Source organism: Aricia agestis, chromosome Z (assembly GCF_905147365.1).
Source record: "Aricia agestis chromosome Z, ilAriAges1.1, whole genome shotgun sequence".
NCBI lineage: Eukaryota > Metazoa > Arthropoda > Insecta > Lepidoptera > Lycaenidae > Aricia > Aricia agestis.
The window spans coordinates 12,474,026-12,496,873 of NC_056428.1; the positions used below are offsets into that span (position 1 = coordinate 12,474,026).

A 22,848-nucleotide genomic window follows, 5' to 3' on the forward strand; every position below is an offset into this window, starting at 1 on the left:
AGTCAGTTGTCAATTTATCGGTAGGAAATTGTTACAAATTTTTGGCTGAAAACTAAATTTTATAAAATGTATACTGTGTCTAAAGGACCAAGCAAGATTGTTGCAAAAACTCGCAGAGGTTGGTATCGCAATTCTTAAGTTCAGCTAAAAATGCCGTAACCTCAATGTTATCACGAGAGTGCTTTCAAAAATTTCCATTTTCAGGACTTGCACAGAATTTAGAAAGACTCGATAGTCGAAAGGATCATAACAGAAAGTCTTCGGATTCAGACAATGGAGAGATTATAGCGTAAGTTGCTGTTTTTATAATTTCAGTGTTGTGCAATATTTGGTAATGTAATAATTTCATCATAGTTTTTACATAACCTCTTTCCGGACTCGGGAGGTCGCAAGCCGCTGTTTAAATGGTTAACTTAGATACGTTATTAACTTTTATGGCATTGAACATTTCAAACCATTTTTTAAAATCCTTGTTATTTTTTATTCTTGTTTTTCAGAATGCCAAAACCTGTTTTTCATTCCAATGGTAAAAAGACTGTACACCAAAAAGTACAATACAATGTGATAACACCACAACATGAAGAAATGATAAAATATATCAGTGAAAGTAAGTAGTATTTATAATAATACATCCCAGATTTCAGTATTCTTATATAATTTATTTTTTATACAATGTAGCTAGACATACAGCAAGAGACCTATAACTTTTCAAATACATAATATTTTACAGTGATGCTTATGAGGAAACGCTAACACTGTTTTTCCATACAAACATATTCCCCAATTTACTCCCTGGACAATGCGTCTAGACTAGACAAATGATTTTTTTATACAATATTGGGATCTTTTAAAGCTATGCCTCTACTTTCGATTTTTTCTAAATTAACTAATAAATAAAAAAAATGACCCTTCAAAAATCGCAAAAAAGTATGCCCCACCAACCTACCAACCATAAAACAAATTTAAAAGATCTTTAAGACAAAATAAAAATGTAGAGGCATAGACTAACTCTTCCTGAAGTTATTAAAAAATAATAATTAGATAGGCTCTATTTTGAACGAGGAATCAGAGGACTATGTTACCTCGATTTACTCTGTCCTATCTGTCTCTATCACAATACACGTGCCGGCGCAGGGTGAAGTGTGATGCTAATAGTTTCTTTGTTTAAATTCTACTGTATCCGCATTCCATCTTAAATAGATATTTTTTTATTTAGTGAGATGCTGTATAGAATGTGTTCCTGCCCAAAATAGACTATACAATACAATATTATATTGAAATTTTAAAAATAAAACTATAAGGGACACTCAAATAGAATGAAGTTATTTCTTATGTTTAAAAAAACCTGTATACATATTCTGCCGCACAATTCATAAACGCAGTAAGTACCACTTACTGCTTTTATGGTTCTTTTAGATATACGAGATGCTGATGTTAAGCTCTATAATAATCAAAAACCCATTTTTTCCTATCGTTTATACAAAAGCCAAACCATATTAACATAAATGCAGTAAAGAGCAGATTTATGATGTATGTACTTAGTATAACCGCAGTAAGAGTACTCAAAAACTTAATTTTACGTGAAAACCCATGCTCACTGAATAAGCAACATAACAAATATGCAGTATGTGCCAATGGGGATTGTCCATTTTTTTTAAATTTTGCTCATTACAAAAACATTTCGAGGAATAAGGTCAGTGATCGTTTTTCTGTATATAAACGAAAAAAATACCCATTAGTTACTTATATTTTTGAACAAATACGTTTAACCTTTGTTTGACCTTCGATGGCATTAAATTAGCAATAAATTCGACCAACATTACGTTTCGAACTTTTAGTAAGCTTCTCGTATCAGCTTTCACATAATGAGAACTTGCATTTGACGAACCAGCCATTATAAATAAGATTGAAAGGAAATTTAAAACATATGCAGAGGTCAATTGGCGGCCGATGATGACGTCAGAGCGAAACTGAAAATTTATTGAGAAAAAACTAGCCAATGAATTTCAAAATTATTTAATTTATATGCTTAAAATACCCTATTTTAACGAAAAAAAATATAAAAAGTACATGTGATTTTTTTTGGACAATGCCCATTACGTCATTCTTGTTATATTTCTAAAATTATTAATTTAGTCTTGCACATAGTATACATAAAGTAAAGTCACTTAAGCACTAAAAAAATTGTTTCCATGGTCAAAACAGATGACTAGTACTTAACATTAATGCAGTACTTTACAATTATACTGCATACATATTAAGGGTCACCGAAGTGTTGTTTTAACTGCAACATGTTACAAATGACAATTACGGCATTTATAGTATGTGTGCGCATTGGTTAACCTTAAATACGTTTATTATTTTAATGACGTGAACTCAAAAATAACGGACTTAAGTCTATCATAAATCTAATCTATTTAAGTCTTACTATTTTGAACACAGGTCTTTACACTCTAGCGGCTGTAAAAATATAATAAAAAGCATTTTCAAAAGTAAGTTACCAATGTGAGATCAATAAATCATATACCGTACTTATACCTAAATGTTATGTAGTTAAAAAAATTAAATTTTCAAAAAGTGCTTACAACAATTTTTTAAACATTGAAAATAAATAGTAATTATTATAGTCTGTAAATATTTATTTAAAATGTAAATGAATTAGTTTTAGTATTATCGGCAAATTAACACCGTCCGTAAAAAAACCGTCTTCTATTTTCAGGCATTAGAGGAACTAACTTTTGGATAAGTAATTGCATTCTTTGTGGCTGCTGGTATTCCTTTAATTTGTAATTTTAGAGTGGGCTCTGCAATATACCATTTAGATATATTTTTAATTATATAACTGATATATTTATCTAGGTATAAGGTTTATATAGGTATCAATTGCTTCATTGAATGTCACATTGATAACTTACTTTTGTATAGTAGTCCTATCCAGAATCTGATGGCAGAATTTTAAAAAAATATCCTTGATCATTGGATAAATTTTAAGGGTTCCGAGCCAAAGGGTAAAAATGGGAGCCTGTTATTAAGACTTCGTTGTCTGTCCGTCTGTCTGTCTCCAGGCTGTATCACAAGAATCGCTATAGCTAGCTATTAAAATTAATATCTAAGGGAAGCATTTTATACATAAAAATGCTTCCCTTAGATATTAATTTTATTTTGTTTTTGGTATATTTTGTTGTTATAGAGGCAACATATGCACAATCTGTAAAAAATTCAGAAGTCTAGCTATAGCGATTCTTGTGATACAGCCTGGAGACAGACAGACGGACAGACAACGAAGTCTTAATAACAGGGTCCCATTTTTACCCTTTGGCTCGGAACCCTTAAAATTTATCCAATGATCAAGGATATTTTTTTTAAATTCTGCCATCAGATTCTGGATAGGACTACTATACAAAAGTAAGTTATCAATGTGACATTCAATAAAGCAATTGATACCTATATAAACCTTATACCTAGATAAATATATCAGTTATATAATTAAAAATATATCTAAATGGTATATTCCAGAGCCCACTCTAAAATTACAAATTAAAGGAATACCAGAAGCCACAAAGAATGCAATTACTTATCCAAAAGTTAGTTCCTCTAATGCCTGAAAATAGAAGACGGTTTTTTTACGGACACATCAAAAGTGGCAAAAGGTAGGGACTTAAATTTTTTATACATTCTTTTGTTATATGTGTACTTTAATATTTAATAATGATATTAAAATAGAATAAAAATTTAAGGGGAGCTCCCATACAAAAAACACAAATTTTTTAGCCTATTTTCGCTCTGTATCGGTACGGAACCCTTCGTGTGCGAGCCCGGCTCGCACGTGGCCGACTTTTTTTATATTAATTGCATGTTTCACACACAGAATCAGCCGTTATTAGGAAAAAAAATGATAAAAATGTTTTATTACAACTACCCCGGTATTGCTAGAGACAATTTCTTTTCTCACTTTTTGCCATCAGATCCTGGTAGACATATAAAAGCTTTTTATTTATTACGAGTAGTTGAGTAACGTGTGAAAACTAAGCGAAGCCATAAACTGAAACGGTTTTTTGATATTTTACATTAAACAACAAGCGGAAAACTAATATCCACTTCATCTTCTAAATTCGCTCTTTGAACCCATATATATATATATATATATATATATATATATATATATATATATATATATGGGTTCAAAGAGCGAATTTAGAAGATGAAGTGGATATTAGTTTTCCGCTTGTTGTTTAATGTAAAATATAATGTAATATATATATATATATATATATATATATATATATATATATATATATATATATATGTATATATATATATATATATATATATATATATATATATATATATATATATATATATATATATATATATATATACTAATGGTTGAGTGACAAAGTGCAGGCAAAAATAAAATTTCAACTTTGACCGCGTTTTTCTCGAAACCTTTGACATGTTCTTTACTGCGTTTACAAATTACGCGGCAGTATTATACACTCAAAAAACTTATAAAAAACGCCATCTATTGACGCCCAGGAATACTAACAACGCGTCGCTGTTTATTCTCAAAATCGCCATCTAGTTGACACACAGGAATACTATCAACGCCCTCTGCCCCTACTAGGTACTAATAAAAAGTGTCGAGGTCAAATATCGTTCTGTCTAGCCTCCTTTAGCAATGCCGAACGCGCCATAAGGAACTTCGTTCCAACAAAGCTTAGTTTTTAAACAGTTATCTTTTTTATAGCCTGGACACAAACAGCCAATGCGGACAGTGAACCATCAACACCTACAAGTACAATAGGTAAATTTCCACATAGTACTTTATTTTGATTATACTATTATCTATTCTGTGTTATTAGTATTAGTTGCTTTACATTTCAATAAACTAAATACTATAATTCTTTTCAAAGTTTTAATTATGAAGTTAATATCTTAGCAGAAATTATTGTTACAATTTATTTCTATATTAATATTTCCATTGTTTTTTTTTTTATATATTTAGTAGTACAAAAGTATTTCATGCTTTTTAGTTATCTTTTATAATTTTTTAAGGACATTGCAGTTCTTGTTAACATCAAAGAAAACATATTTACTAAATTGCTTTTTTATCTCACAACTGCGCTGTATCTTAATATATTTGCAACAACAGGTTTAGGCTCTTTGGTGTGCTAAGAAAAACATGCAGAAAATAAAAACTTTCATTTTAATTTTGTGTTCTTATCGCAATGAATAAATTTGTAGGATCAGGCAGCTCATCGCCTGCGCCCCCCTCAAGTCTATACTATCAAGATGAAGCACCGAGTCCAGTGCTTCACGACTTCAAACCCTTCGACCTGGAGACGTGGTGGGGCAAGCGGCTGTTCCACAACATCACCAGCTCTCTCTGAGAGCGGAGACCAGCGTACCGCAGGTCGGGCACATGAAACAACAACTCACAATCAATTGCAGTTTACTAAATTGTGATATTACATAATAGATTATATTTTTGTGATGTAATTTTATTGGGCATGATGATAGTCTACACTCTACATGTTCTGATCATATCAATATTATCCAATTTTGTATTAATGCATAGATAGCCATTGGCGATTTTGTGTGCTATTGGGGAGTTTTATTCACAAGCAGGTTGACTGTTGTCATAACATTTCTTTTGGGGTTAATAAATAAGTTAATGATAACAAAACTGGCATGTCATATTATCATGACTGCAGGAATTCAATGCAATAGCCACAGTGTAAAATAGTGCAGAGTATGCAAGCCTAAATGTAAGTCAATCACCATGCATTTGTATATTTTATACTGTTAACAGTTAAAACAAATTCCCTGTTAGTACAATGGGCATAATTTAAGTCATCAACAGTAATATTTTAACCTTTTTGCTTTTAATTGTCATTTTATATTAAAAAATAATTTATTTTAAAAACTTCTGATATACAATAAAATAATGTCCTCTATATACAATTCTGTAAATATATTTTTAATTTAGTAATCTCCAATTGATTGTGGATCTCAGTAGGTAACAGTTACAATAAGATTAAGCTCAATATGTATTGCAATTCAAACTATACACTATACAGCATGTATCTGCCTGACGCTAGTTTGCTGTACAACAAATCGGTGCATTTGCCAAAAATTTGGTAGTAAGATAAGCCTAGAGATTTAACTACGTTATTTTTCAAATTCAATATAAAACCTATGAAAAATTAAATTAAATTTAAACAATTTTCAAAGCTGGCAAGAGTTTCATACATACTGTATAATACCAATATTCTTAAGTTTGTTGCTGGTATGAATGTTATTTTATTTACCTAATTTTGTCATTTTACATTGTTATCACACGTTTTTATAAGATGGTTGCTATCTTTAATTCTTCGTCAGAAATAAATTTACCATAATGATAAAATTCTTGGAATTTGCTGGCAAATACAAAGAATTCATATTGGAATTAAATTTATTTTTGCTTAATTCAGTTTTTAGTACAATAAATTAATGTACGCGTGTCTTTTGAAAATTTAAACTTCCTATTTAAATTATATCTCTTATTTAGTACCAAAGTCGAAGGCAGCTTTTATACCAGTCATTTTTAATTTTTGGACACATTATCTAGTGTTGCCATTTCATTATCAAAAATACCAATTCACTAGTTTAAATTCTTCATTGTTCTTTTTAATTTACCGTGTTTCGAAAGTGTGTAGGCGGCATTTGGAAATAGGGTAATTTTATACCAAAGATATAAAACAGTGGATTGCCAAAAGTTTTGCTGTACGCTGCCAAAAATTTGTATAGAATTTCTTTTATCGCAGTACCTATAATGGTATCTAACTACATATTACTATACATATGTACCATCAAGGAAGTTGATTCCTATGCAATTGACAGACCAACGTTATTTGGTCGAATATGTCAATTCAATGTTAGCTGTGATCTGTCAGCTGGGTTTGACGTAACGCAACCAAACTGCTTAGGTCTCCGATTTGCATAGGAATCAACTTCTCTGATAGTACAAGTAAAATATACCTATATTTGTATGTATATAGGTAAACAACCAATTAGATGTGCAATTTCATATTATTTTTTTGCTAATATGAGCCAAATAAGAAAACAATTTTATGTTGAGATGATCTTATTTAAGAAGTTTTATACAGAACCTATATGTATAGTCGAAATAATTTGTTAGCGGTCGCAGGCGGATATAGCATGACTAATTTATTTAGGAGTCAAACTGCTAAACATATTATTTACTTGACTGTGCAAGTTATTACTTACATTGTTGCTAAGATGGAATTGTTAATGCAATAAATGTTGATTAGTTTTAGGAATACAAATGTCCACTTTGTTTACTTGTACATGATTTTATTTGAAATTTTTGCACCTACATATTTTATTATACACTTGGTTTTCTGATCTCTGTTGTAATTTCAACTAAAATATGAAATAATTTGTATAAAAAATAATTATGTTCCAATTTTAAATCTGCAATAATTTAAATAAAAATTGTCCAAAGTATATTTGGTTGCAAAAATAATCATATCTTATACAGCATCAAGGCAATAAAAATGTACTGTCCAACGATTAAAACTTAGCATACTTATAAGTGTTTTGTTAGCAAATGGGGATCCATTGTTTTTATAAATCTATTGATGTTTTTGAACAATATTGTATATGTGCACTGTGCAGCCGTCTAGTTAAATTAGCCAGCCAACTGAATAGCTAGGAACTAAATTATTATTATTTTTAGTAATATTTTATTCAAGATAATTTTTCGTATGTTAAACATTCTTGTCTTTTCTTGTTCAATTAACATTTTCGTGAATTATGAAACTTGTAGATTTTAAAGTTTAGGCTGGCTGCCTAATTCAAATAAATGGATATGGCATATACATTACACGAGTAATGAATTGTTATTGTATTGTAATTTGTAACGGGCAACACTGTTATGCTTGAAGAAAATTGTCTTCCAAGGATCACAGTCGGAGAGTTTTGTACAAATTTTTGTAATATTGGTTGTATATTTGTTTAATTTCACAGGATCTAACAACACAGTATCGAATCAACTAAGTTTTGTTTTAAAAACTTGCATTTTTTTGTGAAATTTGTGGCAATACTAGGTTGAATTTTTAAATGTAATTTTTAGCGACTGTTTTTGTTTCAATATTGTTTATTAGGTAATATATATTGCAGAAAGTGCAAGAACGTGCAAAATATTTTAGAAAGTTTATTTGTATCGTAGTGATAGAACATTTTAGACTGATTTAGTTATATAATGGTTATGCTTTTGTTGTAGTTGAATAAACAACCATAATAATTTAAAGTTTCGGTGTCGATTTATTTTAATAAGTAATGCCTGCGATATTTCATGCATTTTACAAGTTATTTAGCAAGTAGTTTACACAACCGCAATCAAGATATGAATACGACCAGACCAGATAGAAATGTTTTGTAGACTGTACCATTATTAGTTTACAAGGTACTACAAGTAATGCTGTCCAAAACTGCCATTGCCATTCCGTCGTTAAAAATATAATATTGAAGATAAGTATAATAATAATAATATAATATCTATGGACGCTTCACACCACGTCAGTCTGGCCCCGTGGTAAGTACCTGATGGACTCGTGTTACAGGTACCACACAACGGAAATATATTTAATACTTTTATACTATACATATATTTAAGATATTTATTATATGATACACATATTTAATACACATCCATGACCCAGGAACTTTGGAAACTTTTTTTGTTCCGTTGGCGGGATTCGAACCCGCAACCCCCGGCTTGAGCTTCCAACGCGCTCACCACTGAGCCACAGAGGTCGTCAAAGTATATGAAAGTTTGAAGTATCTGGTGTATGTTTATATTTCTCTATGGTTTGAAGTTTTTTTGTTTAATAAGTCATAATAAATTAATGTGCTTTTAAATATTTTTATGAATTTGCTGCGGTTTTTTAATTGATGATTTAAATGCAGAAGGCAATGATTAAAGATTGTGATCGACTGTTTGCTGGCAACTATAGATGTACACGAGTAAATCAGTTTTCTGTAAGTTTTCTAAAAAAGTGGCGGTTAAATGTTCACCTGTTAATATTTTTGTTATTTGGTACCTATTGAGAGAAACTCAAATTCTTTTGCTACTGTTTTCCAGCCCAACCTGACCAGTGTCAATAGCGATTATATTATCAAGTGCTTGAAGAGATCTCGGAAGCTGTTGAAAGGCCTAGAACACAGTCTGGTGAAGACCAGGCAGTACGAAGATGCCCTGGCGCGCTGCAGACGAGACCACGACTGTACACGACATCACTATGGGAAGACCATCAGTGAATATCGTTAAAGTGACAAACAGCAATGTCGCCCGAGTTTCGTATATTGCGCATAATATATGAGGAGCATTTTGACGTAGAACTATTCTATGTCCTTTTCCGGGACTAAAAGTCTCCCTATTACCCATACCAAACTCAAATGACTGGAAATGCACTTCTTTAATATTGTAATTCCACCACCCATACTTACTAAGGGAGACGATTTCCTCGATGAGCCTTACAATAACAAGTAAGGTAATGAAATAACAGTTCATACAGGTTAACGGGCAAAATTACCTACATAGCTGTGCACTAGCTGATGGCGCCCGCAACTTCGTTGAGCCAAAATTCGTTCTGTGTACGTGTTCCTTGTAGAGAGTTCACTGTGAAAGTAGCAGCTCTGAAAAGACGAAAAATTTTTTTCACTTTTGTATCCAGGTTAAGGGTCCGAGCGTAACGAGTTTCCCCATACAAAAATGAAAAAAAAAATGTTGGTCTTTCATCGCTGCTACTCTCACAGTGAACTCTACAAGGTACACGTAGGTACTAGGTACACACCCTAAAGTATTATAACTTATTTTTGTTACACCCTGTATAAATGTTTCCTACTTACGGCCGTTCCCAGTATTCAATCTATCTCTGGTTTGACATACAATGATACAACCGATCGCAGCTAACATTGAATTGACATAAAATATATGTATCTAATGTCTAACGGCCATTCCCAATATTTGATATATCTCTGGTTTTGCCCTACTAGAGATAGGAATATTCACATTAGACATTAGAGACATATATTTTATGTCAATTGTGACCTATTCCTATCTCCAGTAGGGCAAAACCAGAGATAGATCAAAAATTGGGAATGGCCGTTATGTGAGCTATTCCTATCTCTAGTAGGGCAAAACCAGAGATAGATCAAATATTGGGAACGGCCGTTACAGATCAGAAGAAGTAAGTGAGTCATTACGACTTACTAAATAATATTATTAGAATGAAGACCAATATATTATTATGAATGTTGACCATGGGTTAAAGCCGATACCTACTAACTGTGACTTGCTTAATATGGAAGGTGTATATTTGTTATGTAATTTCTTACCTTTTATAGGTATGTTTCATTGAATATTTTATTAAAATAAAGGAAATACATAATTAAATATGGAGAGTGATTATTTAAAACCAGACGTAAGGTACCGCGGCCGTAAGGCACATTTTTGGTATAAAAATTATTCTGTCTTTTACCACAGAATAGATTTTACTGAGACTGAAAATACCTTCATACTATCTTACAACAGTACAAGCTTTTACTGAGACTAAAAATACCTTCATACTATGTTAATAGGTATACTTACTATCTATTTAACGGTTTAGCTGTTAAGGAGTCTGTTAAACCTAGGCTTGCCATCTTTCAGCTTAGTAAGTCTGTCTGTTTGTTTAACAGACTCGTATTTTTAATATTGGACGTGAATTACTTGGTTGGCTTGCACCAACTAACTTTAACTATAACTGTAATTTTAACTACAATGCAAAATGTCAAATCTTTGGTTACAGTTAAAATTGGACGCCATCAAGACGCCATATTTAACCATAACCATAGAGCTCGACAGGGTTTTAAATGCACGTGGCGATAAAAGGAACTAACGCTGTCATCATACAAAAACGCCATTTTTGACAGTTCTCCTTTACCAGCAGCGCCCCCGCCTACGTTCATCTATAACCTTGTTGGACCAGCTGTCATCTGTCAATTTCTCCGGTCAAAGTTAAGGTTAAAGTTAAATTTAGCCTTAACTATAAGTATAACCATAACTTTAACTTTAACCACGCCTCTGGTGCATCTCTTATGTACTGTACTTAAATTCATCAAGCCCCATACGGTCACCGGTGACTGAGACACAATAGAAATTCTATTGTGTCTCGTTTTTCCACGATCGACGGGTTAACCCGTCCCCGGGTAACCCGTAATAAGGTAAGGACTTAGGGGGAACTCAAAAGCTTTAGGAAATTTTAAACAAACTTCTGTTATTTAAACATTTTAATTTTAATTTAACTAACTTACAAAACAATAAAATTGCAATATTTATTATCTTACATAAGAAGAATACATAACAGCAGGTTTCAATTGTGCTTTGCTAGCTGCTGCTCAATTCTTCTGGCTCTCCTCGGCTGACGGTCTCCATAACTAAACAGAAAAGGAAACTTTATACTATACTATACAGGGTGGAACAAAACTACGTGATATTACTTTAGGGTGTGTATGTGTTCCTTGTAGAGAGTTCACCGTGAAAGTAGCAGAGCTGAAAGACCAATATTTTCACTTTTGTTATTTGTACGGAAAGGGGCCCCAGCGTCACCAGTCTCCCCATATAAAGGTGAAAAAAAAATGGTTTTCAGTGCTGACAGTATAGGTAATCTCTACAAGGAACACATAAACTCTCTAAAGCAGGGGTTCCCAAACTTATTTTGTCTACTGCCCACCTTGAGCATAAATTATGTCTGTCTGTGGCATCGTAGCATCCTGGAAACGGGTGGACCGATTTTGATCTAGTTTATACTCTCAATCCCGTTACCTATAGCTTCAATAAAAAAAAACGCAACAGACATCTTTGAATTTCTCCGGTTAAAGCTAAAGGACGCCATATTTAACTATAACTTTAACTTTAAAACCAAGCCCTAGTTTTGTTACACCTGTATAATAATATTATACATTTTAATAGCGAGTTTACATTATTCCAATCCAGTGGTCAAATCTAGCGCTGGATTTTTACTAGAATAATGTAATACATCTAGCTAGCGCTATATAATATATAATAACAGCTGTGTGGGAGCTCCTGTACATTTTCTTTTCCAGGGACTCAATTAAGTATCAAACTCAATTAAGTAGCAAAATCGGTTCAGCGGTTTTCGCGTGAAGAGGTGACAGACAGACAGACACACTTTCGCATTTATTTTATTTTTATTTATTTAGGAAAACTTACAGCAGTACAGCTAGATATAATATTAGTATGGATTTTTGTAATACCTTTTACTGAGACGCCAATAAGTTGTGCTTGAGCCATCTTCATCAATCACTCGACGTACTTGCTATGTAGTCTTCCTATCTCCTCCACCATTCCATCCAGAATCAAACCGAGTTTGTCAGAGCTGGGGACCACCGCGCTGTCGGCCATGGCAGCCAACCGTAAAACTCCTCCGTAGCAGAGCGCTGTTACTCCTAAACCTGTATTTAAAATCTGTTTAGATGTCTGCCAATATGGTTTTTAGGTCAGGGATTAAAACTTTAGTTGGAGGCGCTAGTTTACTATAGTTCAATAATATTAATGTCTCTAAAAGGACAGACTAGTTTCTTATAAAATAATATGTCATTTTTCCTCTAGTCATACCTAAACAAGTTACTTGCTTAGTACTAAGGCCCCGTCCGCTCTGCGAATTTTCACCGCGCGATGAAAAAATCCGCGCGTTTAAAATTTGCAGTGCGGTGGCGGTTGCCCAAAATCTTCAAAGATGTCGCGTCACACAGGGACTCCTGACTTTTGTTAGTTAGGTAACCGTTCTGTTCTTTTTTCGAAGAACAGAACGGTTCGTTCTTTTTTGTTGAAGGCTCTATCTCCTATTCTTGTACTCAATCGCATTATTTTTATAAGTTTTAAAACTTTTACGAAAGTTTCACATACCTGTAGTTCCATTATTCGGTATAAAAAATACCAGCGACTTCAAATCACCACCAGCAATGCTAATTCCGTGAGGACCAGGCATATTGCTGAACACCATCGTGGCCTGGCTGCTGGTGAACATGGGCTGGAGTACATCCCTCGGCAGCACTCCACATACCTTCAGGAAATAGTAGTTCGTCTGAAAATAAACGCTGGTTTAGCAAACAGCTTTAGTTGGAAAACAGAATGAAATTTGCAAAAAAATTTAGTTATTAGTAGATGGAAGAATTCTTGCCGGCAATATTTTAAGTTGGTATTAGATAGATATAATATTAATTTATCTTGTCTAGAATCAGATTAAAAAATATATTGTCTTTGAAATAAGTATATAGGTTTGACCATATTGCTACGTCTTGTTCTAATAGAAAAATTGTGAAGAATTTTCATATTTTGATCAGTTACAAGTTACTTAAATTGTCTGTCTTATTAGATAGGGTACCAAAATGATAAAATATTCTTACCAACGGATCCGCACTATTTCTCAACCCCTTGAAACGATCTCTTACATCAAACTCGTCTCCTCTAATGGGTAGATCTAATATACTTACGGTAAAATCGTTTTCAAACCTAACACTATCGTTATAATCTATCTTTTTAAAACGTATCGGTAATATTACGGCTACATTGTCTGGAATAGGTATAATTGAATCCATTTCTTCCTAAAAAGAAGACATTATAAACTTAAGCGCCTGATCAGTTTTTATAGCAATGTTTCATAATAGATATTCCTGTGTTTAGGGTTCCGTACCCAAAGGGTAAAAAAGAGACCCTATTGCTAAGACTTCGATGTCTGTCCATCTGTCCTTCTGTCCCTCTATCCGTCTGTTCGTCTGTCTGTCTGTGTGTCTCCACTCTTCATGCTGTAACTCAAGAACCGCTATAGCTAGACTTCTGAAATTTTCACAGATTGTGTATATCTGTTGCCGCTATAACAACAAATACTAAAAACAAAATAAATTAAATATTTAAATATTATTCCCATACAATTAACGTATTATTTTGATATTTTTTTCTCGATATCAATAACGGCTAACTATAGGTACCTACATATTAGATAGGTACTTGAAATATTCACGAAATACTCAGTTTTATTTGTTCTTTATTAATTTATAATAAAACTAAAATAATTGAAATAATTAAGGGGGAGTATACAAAATGTATCGGAGCATACAAATAAAACAATTTTCAGCCCGTTTTTGCTCTATTGTGGTACGGAACCCTTCGTGCTCGAGTCCAACTCGCACTTGACTGATATTTTTATTTTTAGTAGAAACGATGAAATCTCCCAAATTCAAAAGCATTTTAACTAACCTTCAAGAAAAACCGTTTAAGTCCATGCGAGAGTGCAGTTACCAAAATGTCCGAAAAGTTGAAACTTTTACCCGCAACCTTTATCTCTTTGATCATGTCAAAAAGATTCTCTTGCGTTTCTATCCACTTGTAAACCTTCTTCCCTAGGAGTTTCTGGCCATGCAAACTGCTTATATCTGGATCTCTCAGTATTCCATCGATAAAGCAAATCGGTATTTCACACAGCTTCAATAGCATCTCTAGCATATCAGTGACGGACATGACACTGCGCAACTTGTATGTTTCGGGCATACAAAGCAGTGTCGGTTCGTTTTTTTTCTCATCAGCCAGAACCTGGCATAAAAACTGCACTAAAGCAACTCCATCACCAACGGAATGGTGTATCCTAAATATAATGCCGTAGTCTCCTTTCTCGTTATTGTCGCTATTATTAATCCTATTACTAGTCACTAGTATTTGAAATAGACCTTCATCGTTAAAGGGTAAAGATTCATATGATAATTCTGACATTACTTCTTCTAGATCTTCTACGCTTAGCTCCTTATGATTACATACGCTAACCAATCTAACGTACTGATCTAAGTCTACGTATGGGGATCGTCGCCAGTAGTAGAAACCGTAGTCTTCATTTCTTCTGTAGAATATCTTTTCTATCTCTGCGTTTGTTACGATGCCTTGTAGCTTATCTTTTACGTGTTCTATCAATATTTCAGCAGAATCTGCTTCTATGATGCCGAGAATATTGATCACACTTTTACTCGCATCGTCTTCTAGACTCCAGAATACGTCGAAGCTGTCCAGGAAGCTCACGAAATGATGATCCTTAAGTCGTATCACTAAAGAGCATATCCCCTTGTAGAATATTGCGACACAGAAGAATAGTATTACCCAGGGCAATGACAGCGATAGAATTACCAAGAGTGTCGCTCTCAGCATCACCCTTCTGTTCGCTAGTCTACTTATCAGTGGCTCTTTTAGAGGGTTCTTTAGGGGATGCTGAAATTAAATGACGTGATAAATTGTAGATTACTTTTTGATGAATTGTAGATTATTGTAATATATATCATCATTTATTATCATCATTGCATCATCATTTATTATCTATTGTGGTCTGGTGTTTCGGGTTATTCTAAATTAATTAAAATTGTTCGATCAAATTACAATATTATAGGTATGTCTGTGTGAAACAAATTAAATTAATATTATTGTTTTTAATAATTCATAGTGATAATGCTTATAATTAGAAATAATTTTGTTTGAGACCTAGGAGTTTCAGTAATGATTTTACAGTGTTATGTTTCATATTATTATACAATGTCTATAATTATAATCAACTTAAGCCCCAATTTCACCAACGACCGTTAAAGTTAACGCTCGAATTAGTATCACGTTACCTCTTTCGTTTTTCTTATGAATGAAAGAGAAGACATGACATTTTAACAAGCTGTTAACACTAACAGAGGCCTATGCCACGAGGCACACCGAATTGCGTCATCTACTATAACACTAGATTAACCAAATGAAAAAGAAAATGTAACGCTTTTCGGAAACAAAAAGGCTATAATATAACACTAACAGACGTTGGTGAAATTGGGGCTAAGTATAACATAAGTACCTATAACATAAGTTTATCATTTTTTGTGACGACTGACGACCTATTCTTCCGTGAGCCGAGGAAGTACCACACCCATCCGTTGGTGAGTTTACTGCAGCCCACTAGACTGTGTCAATAACTCAATACAGTTTACAAATACAATACTCAATGCGTATGTAAGTTGTAACACATTCTCAATTATTAATTCATTCTAATTTCTACGCGACATTTACATTTTGCACTCTAGTAACTTGTGCAAATTGTGTGGAAATCCGAATGTGTTTGAATTAATTTCTCGCTAGCATTGTAATTTAAGTTTTATTCGACCACGGCCACGCTATTGGAATAGCTACTTAGCTGAATTTTAACATAATATTATTTAGTTTCATTTAAATTATGAACATCTTTGCTAATTTAAGACTTTAAAAAGTGACTCCAAAACAGTATAAAGTACAGACAGTATAAAGAAAGAAGTACTTACATTTATAAATTAATTGGTGCTCAAGAGTACCCAATTATAATACGTTCGCAGTTTTAAACGAAAATTGTCAGGAAAATTGTTACATACCTCTTGATAGCAAATCATCTTGACTATTTTGAAGACTATAATAATCGCACTGATAACCCCAAAGGTTGTCACTCGGTAGGTTTTTAACCGTTCGTGACCAAAATCATTTAATAGAGAGCAGTTTAGAGGACTGAGCAGCTCCATTGTAGCTTGTATACTTCGCTTCAAAACGTAGAACTAACTGAATAAATTTCTACTTCGACGTGAAAGAAACCTTAAAGTTGATCTAATTAGTAACGCTTATGTATATTTTTGTATGTATTTAAATGTTATAATAACTGTTACATAATTATAGAACTAGTTTTGTTTAATTGAATTATTATTGTTAGTTTTGTTTAAATGGCTTATTAGTTATTAATCCTTTTTACCTAATGAAATAGAGGCTTCAACAATATCATCTCAGGTAAGTACACCCAGTGGCCAGTACCTACCCAATACCTATTATAGAGAAAATCAAATTATCCGTATATTCAGACACGTATAATGGTTTCCGTCATACCTTTTTAATTAACTCAGTTTTAGTAATGTCATCTACCGGTTTGTGTTTTTCCAATATAATGTTATAAATATAAGTTTACCTTTCTCCAGCTCTATAATTTAAAAATATTCAGCATCTAAAAGTTTTAAGAACTGAGAGAAAACTCAAAATGCACAAAAACAAGTAACAAGTTTATTACATATAATAATTAATCTTTTACACTCTTCTCTACTTTCTGTCTCTTGATGAAGCACAGCACATTGATCCATATCATCGAAGCTGATGCCACGTAGACTACTCGTAGGTTGCTGGGTAGGAAGAAGAAGTTGATGGTCTGAGCCGGGATCCAGAAAGCCTGGTTCGCGAGGAATGTCTTCCAGTATTTCTCTTTAAGCTCCTCGAATACGTCTTCTTTTCGCTCAAGCACTCCTAACACTGGAATTGGGATTAGTTTTTGGTAACAGTTGGCACATTTTGTTTAAATAATTAATTATTTGTAGTGTGATTCCCATTTATTGCATACAGCTAGCGTCATCTGTCGGAAAATATAAGAGACGCTGGAACTAAAAAATAAAAATCCAATTGGCTGAAAAGTAAAAAGGTCATCGAAATCTTTTTCTCTCCGATCCAATTTTTTTATCTCATAAGGAATTTCTATTACGTGTTTATTAAATATAATATAACTTACATGTGTAGAAGGCAGCCAGCAGTGTGGGTGTCATGATGAACTGGTCTGAAGCTACTTTAGCAGCAACCGCCTTAACTGCAGTACCCACGAATTTTCTATCCAATAATTTGTACCTAGAAACAAAGTAGAAAATGAATTTGTAAGTATTTTGTAGAGCAAAATTTAATGATTTCAATTTTTTTAATTAAATTATTCCAGGATTCTAAATGCATTCGTAAGTCGTTTGCTTACAATTATTATTATTTTATCTAAGAGGACTATTAAAAAGCGCTTTCTAATTTCTTACCAAAAATATAGAGTAGGGGCGTAGAGGCAGCTTCCGACCGTGACTATTCTTGCTGCCGATGCAAAATCATACTCTGGTTTTTCTGGCTGAAAACGGAAAATCATACTTTGGTTTTTCTGGCTGATATTATCTTGTTAAAAAATATGGAAAAATAACTACCTACTTTTATTAACAAATAAAAAAATACAAAAAGATCATGGCAGCGGTGGGATTCGAACCCACGCCTCCGAAGAGACTGGTGCCTTAAACCAGCGCCTTAGACCGCTCGGCCACGCTACCGATGAACAATGTGCCGAATTTATTAATCGTTTAGGACGCATACATTAAAAATAGACCAACATGAAAACAAAAGCTGAATCTTGACTTGCGCTAAAATATTATTAAGAGGGCGACTAACCCAAAAAATCAAACATCGTCCTTCTCTCTTCACACTCACGCCCGTCTTTCATATGCCAGGTGAAAAAGGACGACGCGGATTCATCACCAAATTAGTTTTTTCTTAATAACTCGATAAATATGCAACATTTTAAAAATCCGCTCGGTCGATCTCTCAATAATAGAATTTTATACAATGTATTAAAATATTAACTTAGTTCAATGCACGGTTATGGCAATAAATGAAGAATTCGTGATAATTAGATGCATCTTTGTGATTTTTTTGTATCGAGAAAATTTTAAGATATCGTGTTTTTGCTCAGATCAAATTCTCGGAAATATAATGTAGTATCTAATTTTAGAAAATGAAACAATTCGGGTTTTATTTTCAAGTATAAAAATGAATTATAAAATCGTCACTTTAGGGTTAGTCGCCCTCTTAAATTAATATCTTACGCGAACGAAAAACTTTGTATCCTACGAATAATAAAATTTGTATCACTTTTGAAATTTTGCATTAAAGTTTTAATATTATGGTAAATGAGTTCACCATAATATTAAAACTATAATGCAAAATTAAGCGAGCTAATATTATTTTGGAATTATGCTTTTTAGGGACTCTACCATTTTTTATACTCCGGTCTAAATTGAGCAAAGTCTACACGGCTACAATGCTACCAATTAAAATAAGTACCACATATTAACACCAATCACAATATAGTGTTTAACTAATAATTATAATAATAAGTAATAATTGCTATAAATAATGCTAAAATATAAAACAAAGACTATATATAAAAAACTAAATCTAAGTCAGAGGCTGCGGGCAATGTACCCAAGAGGCTGGCAGCATTACCTCGCTGTATCGCAAGACTGATACGCTGGCCGAGGTAAGCGCCAGCTCTGGGATCGTTAGTTTTCTCAACCAGTCTTTGGGATAACTCTCTGAACATTTGTTAGGTACCAGGGCCCCACGGACCCAGGGTTTCAACCCCGAAAGGTACAAAAAAGTAATCATTCCCCAGTGCTTCATATTTTCTTCTTTTGTTTGTCTCTGCTTGTGCCGCCGCAGCTCCCGCTTTCCTTGTTGTGGCCGTCACATGTGACGCCGCTGGCGTGTCCAATCACAATAACTTATAGAGAAATAAATTGACACATTTAGTGGACTCACAAATCTTTCGTTCACTTTTGGAACAGAATTTTGTTCGTTACCAAACATTAAAGTTCTTTTAAAACTTTTAAACATTTACCAGTGACGACCGCCAGAGAACCGCCAGCCGGGAAAGTGACATGCAGGGAGAGAGAGAGACTCACCGAGTACAGCCTGTTGAAGGTCTGCTGGGAGAGCTCGGCGGCGGTGTAGAAGGTGGCGTACACCGCCGTGTTGGTGACCACCGGCCGCCGCGCCAGTGACGACCGCCAGAGACCCGCCAGCCCGGAGAGAGAGAAAGACTCACCGAGTACAGCCTGTTGAAGGTCTGCTGGGAGAGCTCGGCGGCGGTGTAGAAGGTGGCGTACACCGCCGTGTTGGTGACCACCGGCCGCCGCGCCAGTGACGACCGCCAGAAACTTGCCAGCCGGGAGAAGGCCATTCTGAGAGAGAAAGACATATTAGGTAAGTACAGCTTTAACTCTTTAAGCAACACTGTATCAGTGCGTTTCTGTTTTTGTAGCTAAAAAGGCTGGAACACATGGCGGTTTCAAGTAGTGATTACTATGTGTACCTACATATTATTATGTTATGCTGGCGGAGTCGCGGATGCCATGTAACCTAGCTCGCGGTACCGACGCATCACATAATTTACAATATTTATTTTTATTTCTTTTTATTATAAAATTGGGGCCGTCTATGGACTGTTCGTCCATATCCTTTTTTTGTTATTTTATTATTTAGATTTTTCGCACCAAGGATAATTGAAATAATATTATGAATTTTAATTAATTGTGGTCCATCACGCCATGGACACTTTTTTTTTATTATTATTATTATTTTTTAATATATATGTGTATATATATATTTAATAGAATAGAGTATAATATGTTATACATATAATAAATAAATATACTTATATATTTATTGTTTTATAAATTGCATAATAATAATATTAATGTTTTGAACGGTGAGGTCCCAGTCGGTGTGGCGGCCAGTAGATCCGACATTTTCCGATTTCCTTAGATTTTATGCTGCTCCACCCTTTGCCTTTAGATGTTGTGACATTGGCTTGGTGGAGAGGGGTCACTCAAGCTGGGTGGAGTTTCTAGGTTGTTAAAAAGATATCGTTCTGTGTCGAATCTACCCGCCATGTGGCTTAGGACTTTATCGTTCCTGTCTTTTATAGCCATTTTTATATTATAATCTTTTATGTGTTCGGTTGACACCGTTTTTACAATATTAGTATTACTACTAATATGTATATTATTATATTCTGTGGTATTAGTATGAATCTAAATAAACTCGGGTGGCTGCATCTTAATCATGATTCGTCCTGAGTCTTGAACTCTTGAGAGTGTTGTCTGTTGTTATTTGTCTAAAGTCACAAGTAGCTGTAATGGAACAGGTGCCATCTCAGTCTACCATCATGACTCATGACCTCATAAAGCAGTATTACTTTATTATTACTTTTGGATTTCGTATAAGCAAACATGATCTCTATAGTATATTAATTATATAAACAAAACTATGTTTTTTGTTTGTGCCAAATCTGGAAGTAATAATATTATAGTAATACTGCTATAAGAGCTCATGGTAGAGGGGCAGATGCCGATTGAATGGTAGCTCATTTCATATCAACGAATGACGTTAATGAACATACCTACCCTAAATTGAATATTTTTACTAGAGCTAGTATGAACTCGAAACATTCTGCCTCAAATAAACTACATAATGTAGCTAAATCTAGCTCTACATTCAAATAGAATAATAAAGATAATCTACTTCCTTTTCGATAAAAATTATTATCCATCTTTTAAAAAGTTTATATAGAAGCTGTAGTTGTTAAGGCCGGTATAAATAGTCAGTACTCAAGATGCATCTTGGTCTCAAAACGCGGTTCGGCTCTATGATTGGTCCAAATTTTGATAGCAAACTTAGGATAGAAACTACAGAAGTTACGTGTATGTTTTCTAAATATTATTATTTCCTGTAAATCTTTAACAATATAAGTAATATAAATTACACTTGTATTTTTATTTTTTCTATTGCCTATTATATCATCTGATAGAGCTGATTTATATTATTTAACATTTCAAGGATGAGGATGTAGTGAATAGTGATACTTGACAATATAGACTGCATTTGACCTTTCTTTAAATGGGAGCATAATTATTTGTAATGCTGCTTTAGCAAACGTTAGTCTACTCTAGGTATGACGATTGACGAACCAATACCAGTGATTACGAACATGTAGAAGAGCATAATATTCTTCTGTGATTGGCTGCAATCGACGGCAATACACTACAGCTTCACAATCATAAATACAATATGTCAATCATGGTTACCATTGTAGATGTAGACTAAAGTGGAGAGATCCCAAGTCCTTGCCTTATATAATTCCTTTGTAATTAAAAAAAAATCAGTTCCAAATTCAAAAAGAGTAAGGGCTTGTTTCACCACTTTCTGATTAAGTGCCAAATAGGCTATTCACAACTTTTTTGACAGATTCTCCTACTTAATCTGTAAAGTTAAATAGTGGATAGCCTAATCGTCACTCATCAGGAAGTGATGAAACAGGCCCTGAGCCATTCATTCTAACATTTAACTATTAAAAGTCTCTACCTGAGTCATTGTCGCTAAATACATAACTATAAAAACTTACCTGACTTTATCACAGATAACTTCACTCTCGACTAGATAATATTAAAATCTTATAGCTAGATATAATACAAATCTCAAGATTATTTTATCACAAACACAACACACCTCGACAGCCGAACGGAACTGTATGCAATGCCTCAATTGACTTCAATAGAATAATTTAAAAACGAGGGACAGTCGAATACGTAATTTTTCTAACATAAAGTAATATGTCGAAGATATTTTTAATAACTTTTTTTAATTTCAGATCTGAAACTGTTTTGACTTATGAACTGTAAAATAATAATTACCCACCAATTATACTGCACTATATAAGTACCTATTTCTGCTGTATCTACTCTTACACCTAGTAGGACATGGCTGTGGGTCCTATAATAGTAGAAGGTTAGGTTAGGTAATAGGTTAGAACCCTGCTCTAAAATTAACTTGCTAAGTTACCTGCAATTGTCTTTGCCCATTGGTAATACAATCACAAAATAAAGACGTGTCATAGCGAAGCTCAAAATCCCTACTTTTTTTTTTCACTTGACTTGGCTTCTAGATAGCTCCTAGAGGCTCAGACAGTGCTGTGACAAGCCATAAATTGTTAATATGATCTCTGGAATTGCATGCATTCCACCGTAAAAAAATAAGAAATTCCTTTGTCTGATTGTACTTTCTGTCAAAATTACGACGCAAAAGTTAACTGCACGTTAGCTAATTATGCTAGTTAAATATTT

The 22,848-nt window shown here is 33.5% G+C and overlaps 3 protein-coding genes and 1 non-coding gene across 4 annotated transcripts; 1 reads left to right on the forward strand and 3 right to left on the reverse strand.

The window, feature by feature from the left end:
* On the forward strand, window positions 1-6,626 carry LOC121739061 (MAPK regulated corepressor interacting protein 2). The gene is made up of 5 exons (XM_042131374.1): window positions 1-118; window positions 205-289; window positions 498-607; window positions 4,748-4,804; window positions 5,245-6,626. Exons 1-5 carry the CDS (start codon window positions 67-69, stop codon window positions 5,388-5,390), a joined length of 450 nt encoding a protein of 149 aa, XP_041987308.1. The 5' UTR covers window positions 1-66; the 3' UTR covers window positions 5,391-6,626.
* A 4,705-nt stretch (window positions 6,627-11,331) lies between these two features.
* LOC121739031 lies at window positions 11,332-16,655 on the reverse strand. Its single transcript, XM_042131343.1, has 6 exons — window positions 16,489-16,655; window positions 14,327-15,322; window positions 13,477-13,674; window positions 12,977-13,154; window positions 12,325-12,522; window positions 11,332-11,484 (listed from the first exon to the last, which is right to left on the reverse strand). Exons 1-5 carry the CDS (start codon window positions 16,630-16,632, stop codon window positions 12,371-12,373), a joined length of 1,668 nt encoding a protein of 555 aa, XP_041987277.1. The 5' UTR covers window positions 16,633-16,655; the 3' UTR covers window positions 11,332-11,484; window positions 12,325-12,370.
* A 489-nt stretch (window positions 16,656-17,144) lies between these two features.
* Window positions 17,145-22,241, reverse strand: LOC121738791 (mpv17-like protein). The gene is made up of 5 exons (XM_042131034.1): window positions 22,131-22,241; window positions 19,773-19,908; window positions 17,941-18,026; window positions 17,655-17,767; window positions 17,145-17,401 (listed from the first exon to the last, which is right to left on the reverse strand). Exons 2-5 carry the CDS (start codon window positions 19,905-19,907, stop codon window positions 17,175-17,177), a joined length of 561 nt encoding a protein of 186 aa, XP_041986968.1. The 5' UTR covers window position 19,908; window positions 22,131-22,241; the 3' UTR covers window positions 17,145-17,174.
* Trnal-aag lies at window positions 18,138-18,219 on the reverse strand. Its single transcript has one exon. It is a non-coding gene; the product is annotated as a tRNA-Leu (tRNA).
* Window positions 22,242-22,848: the final 607 nt, after the last annotated feature.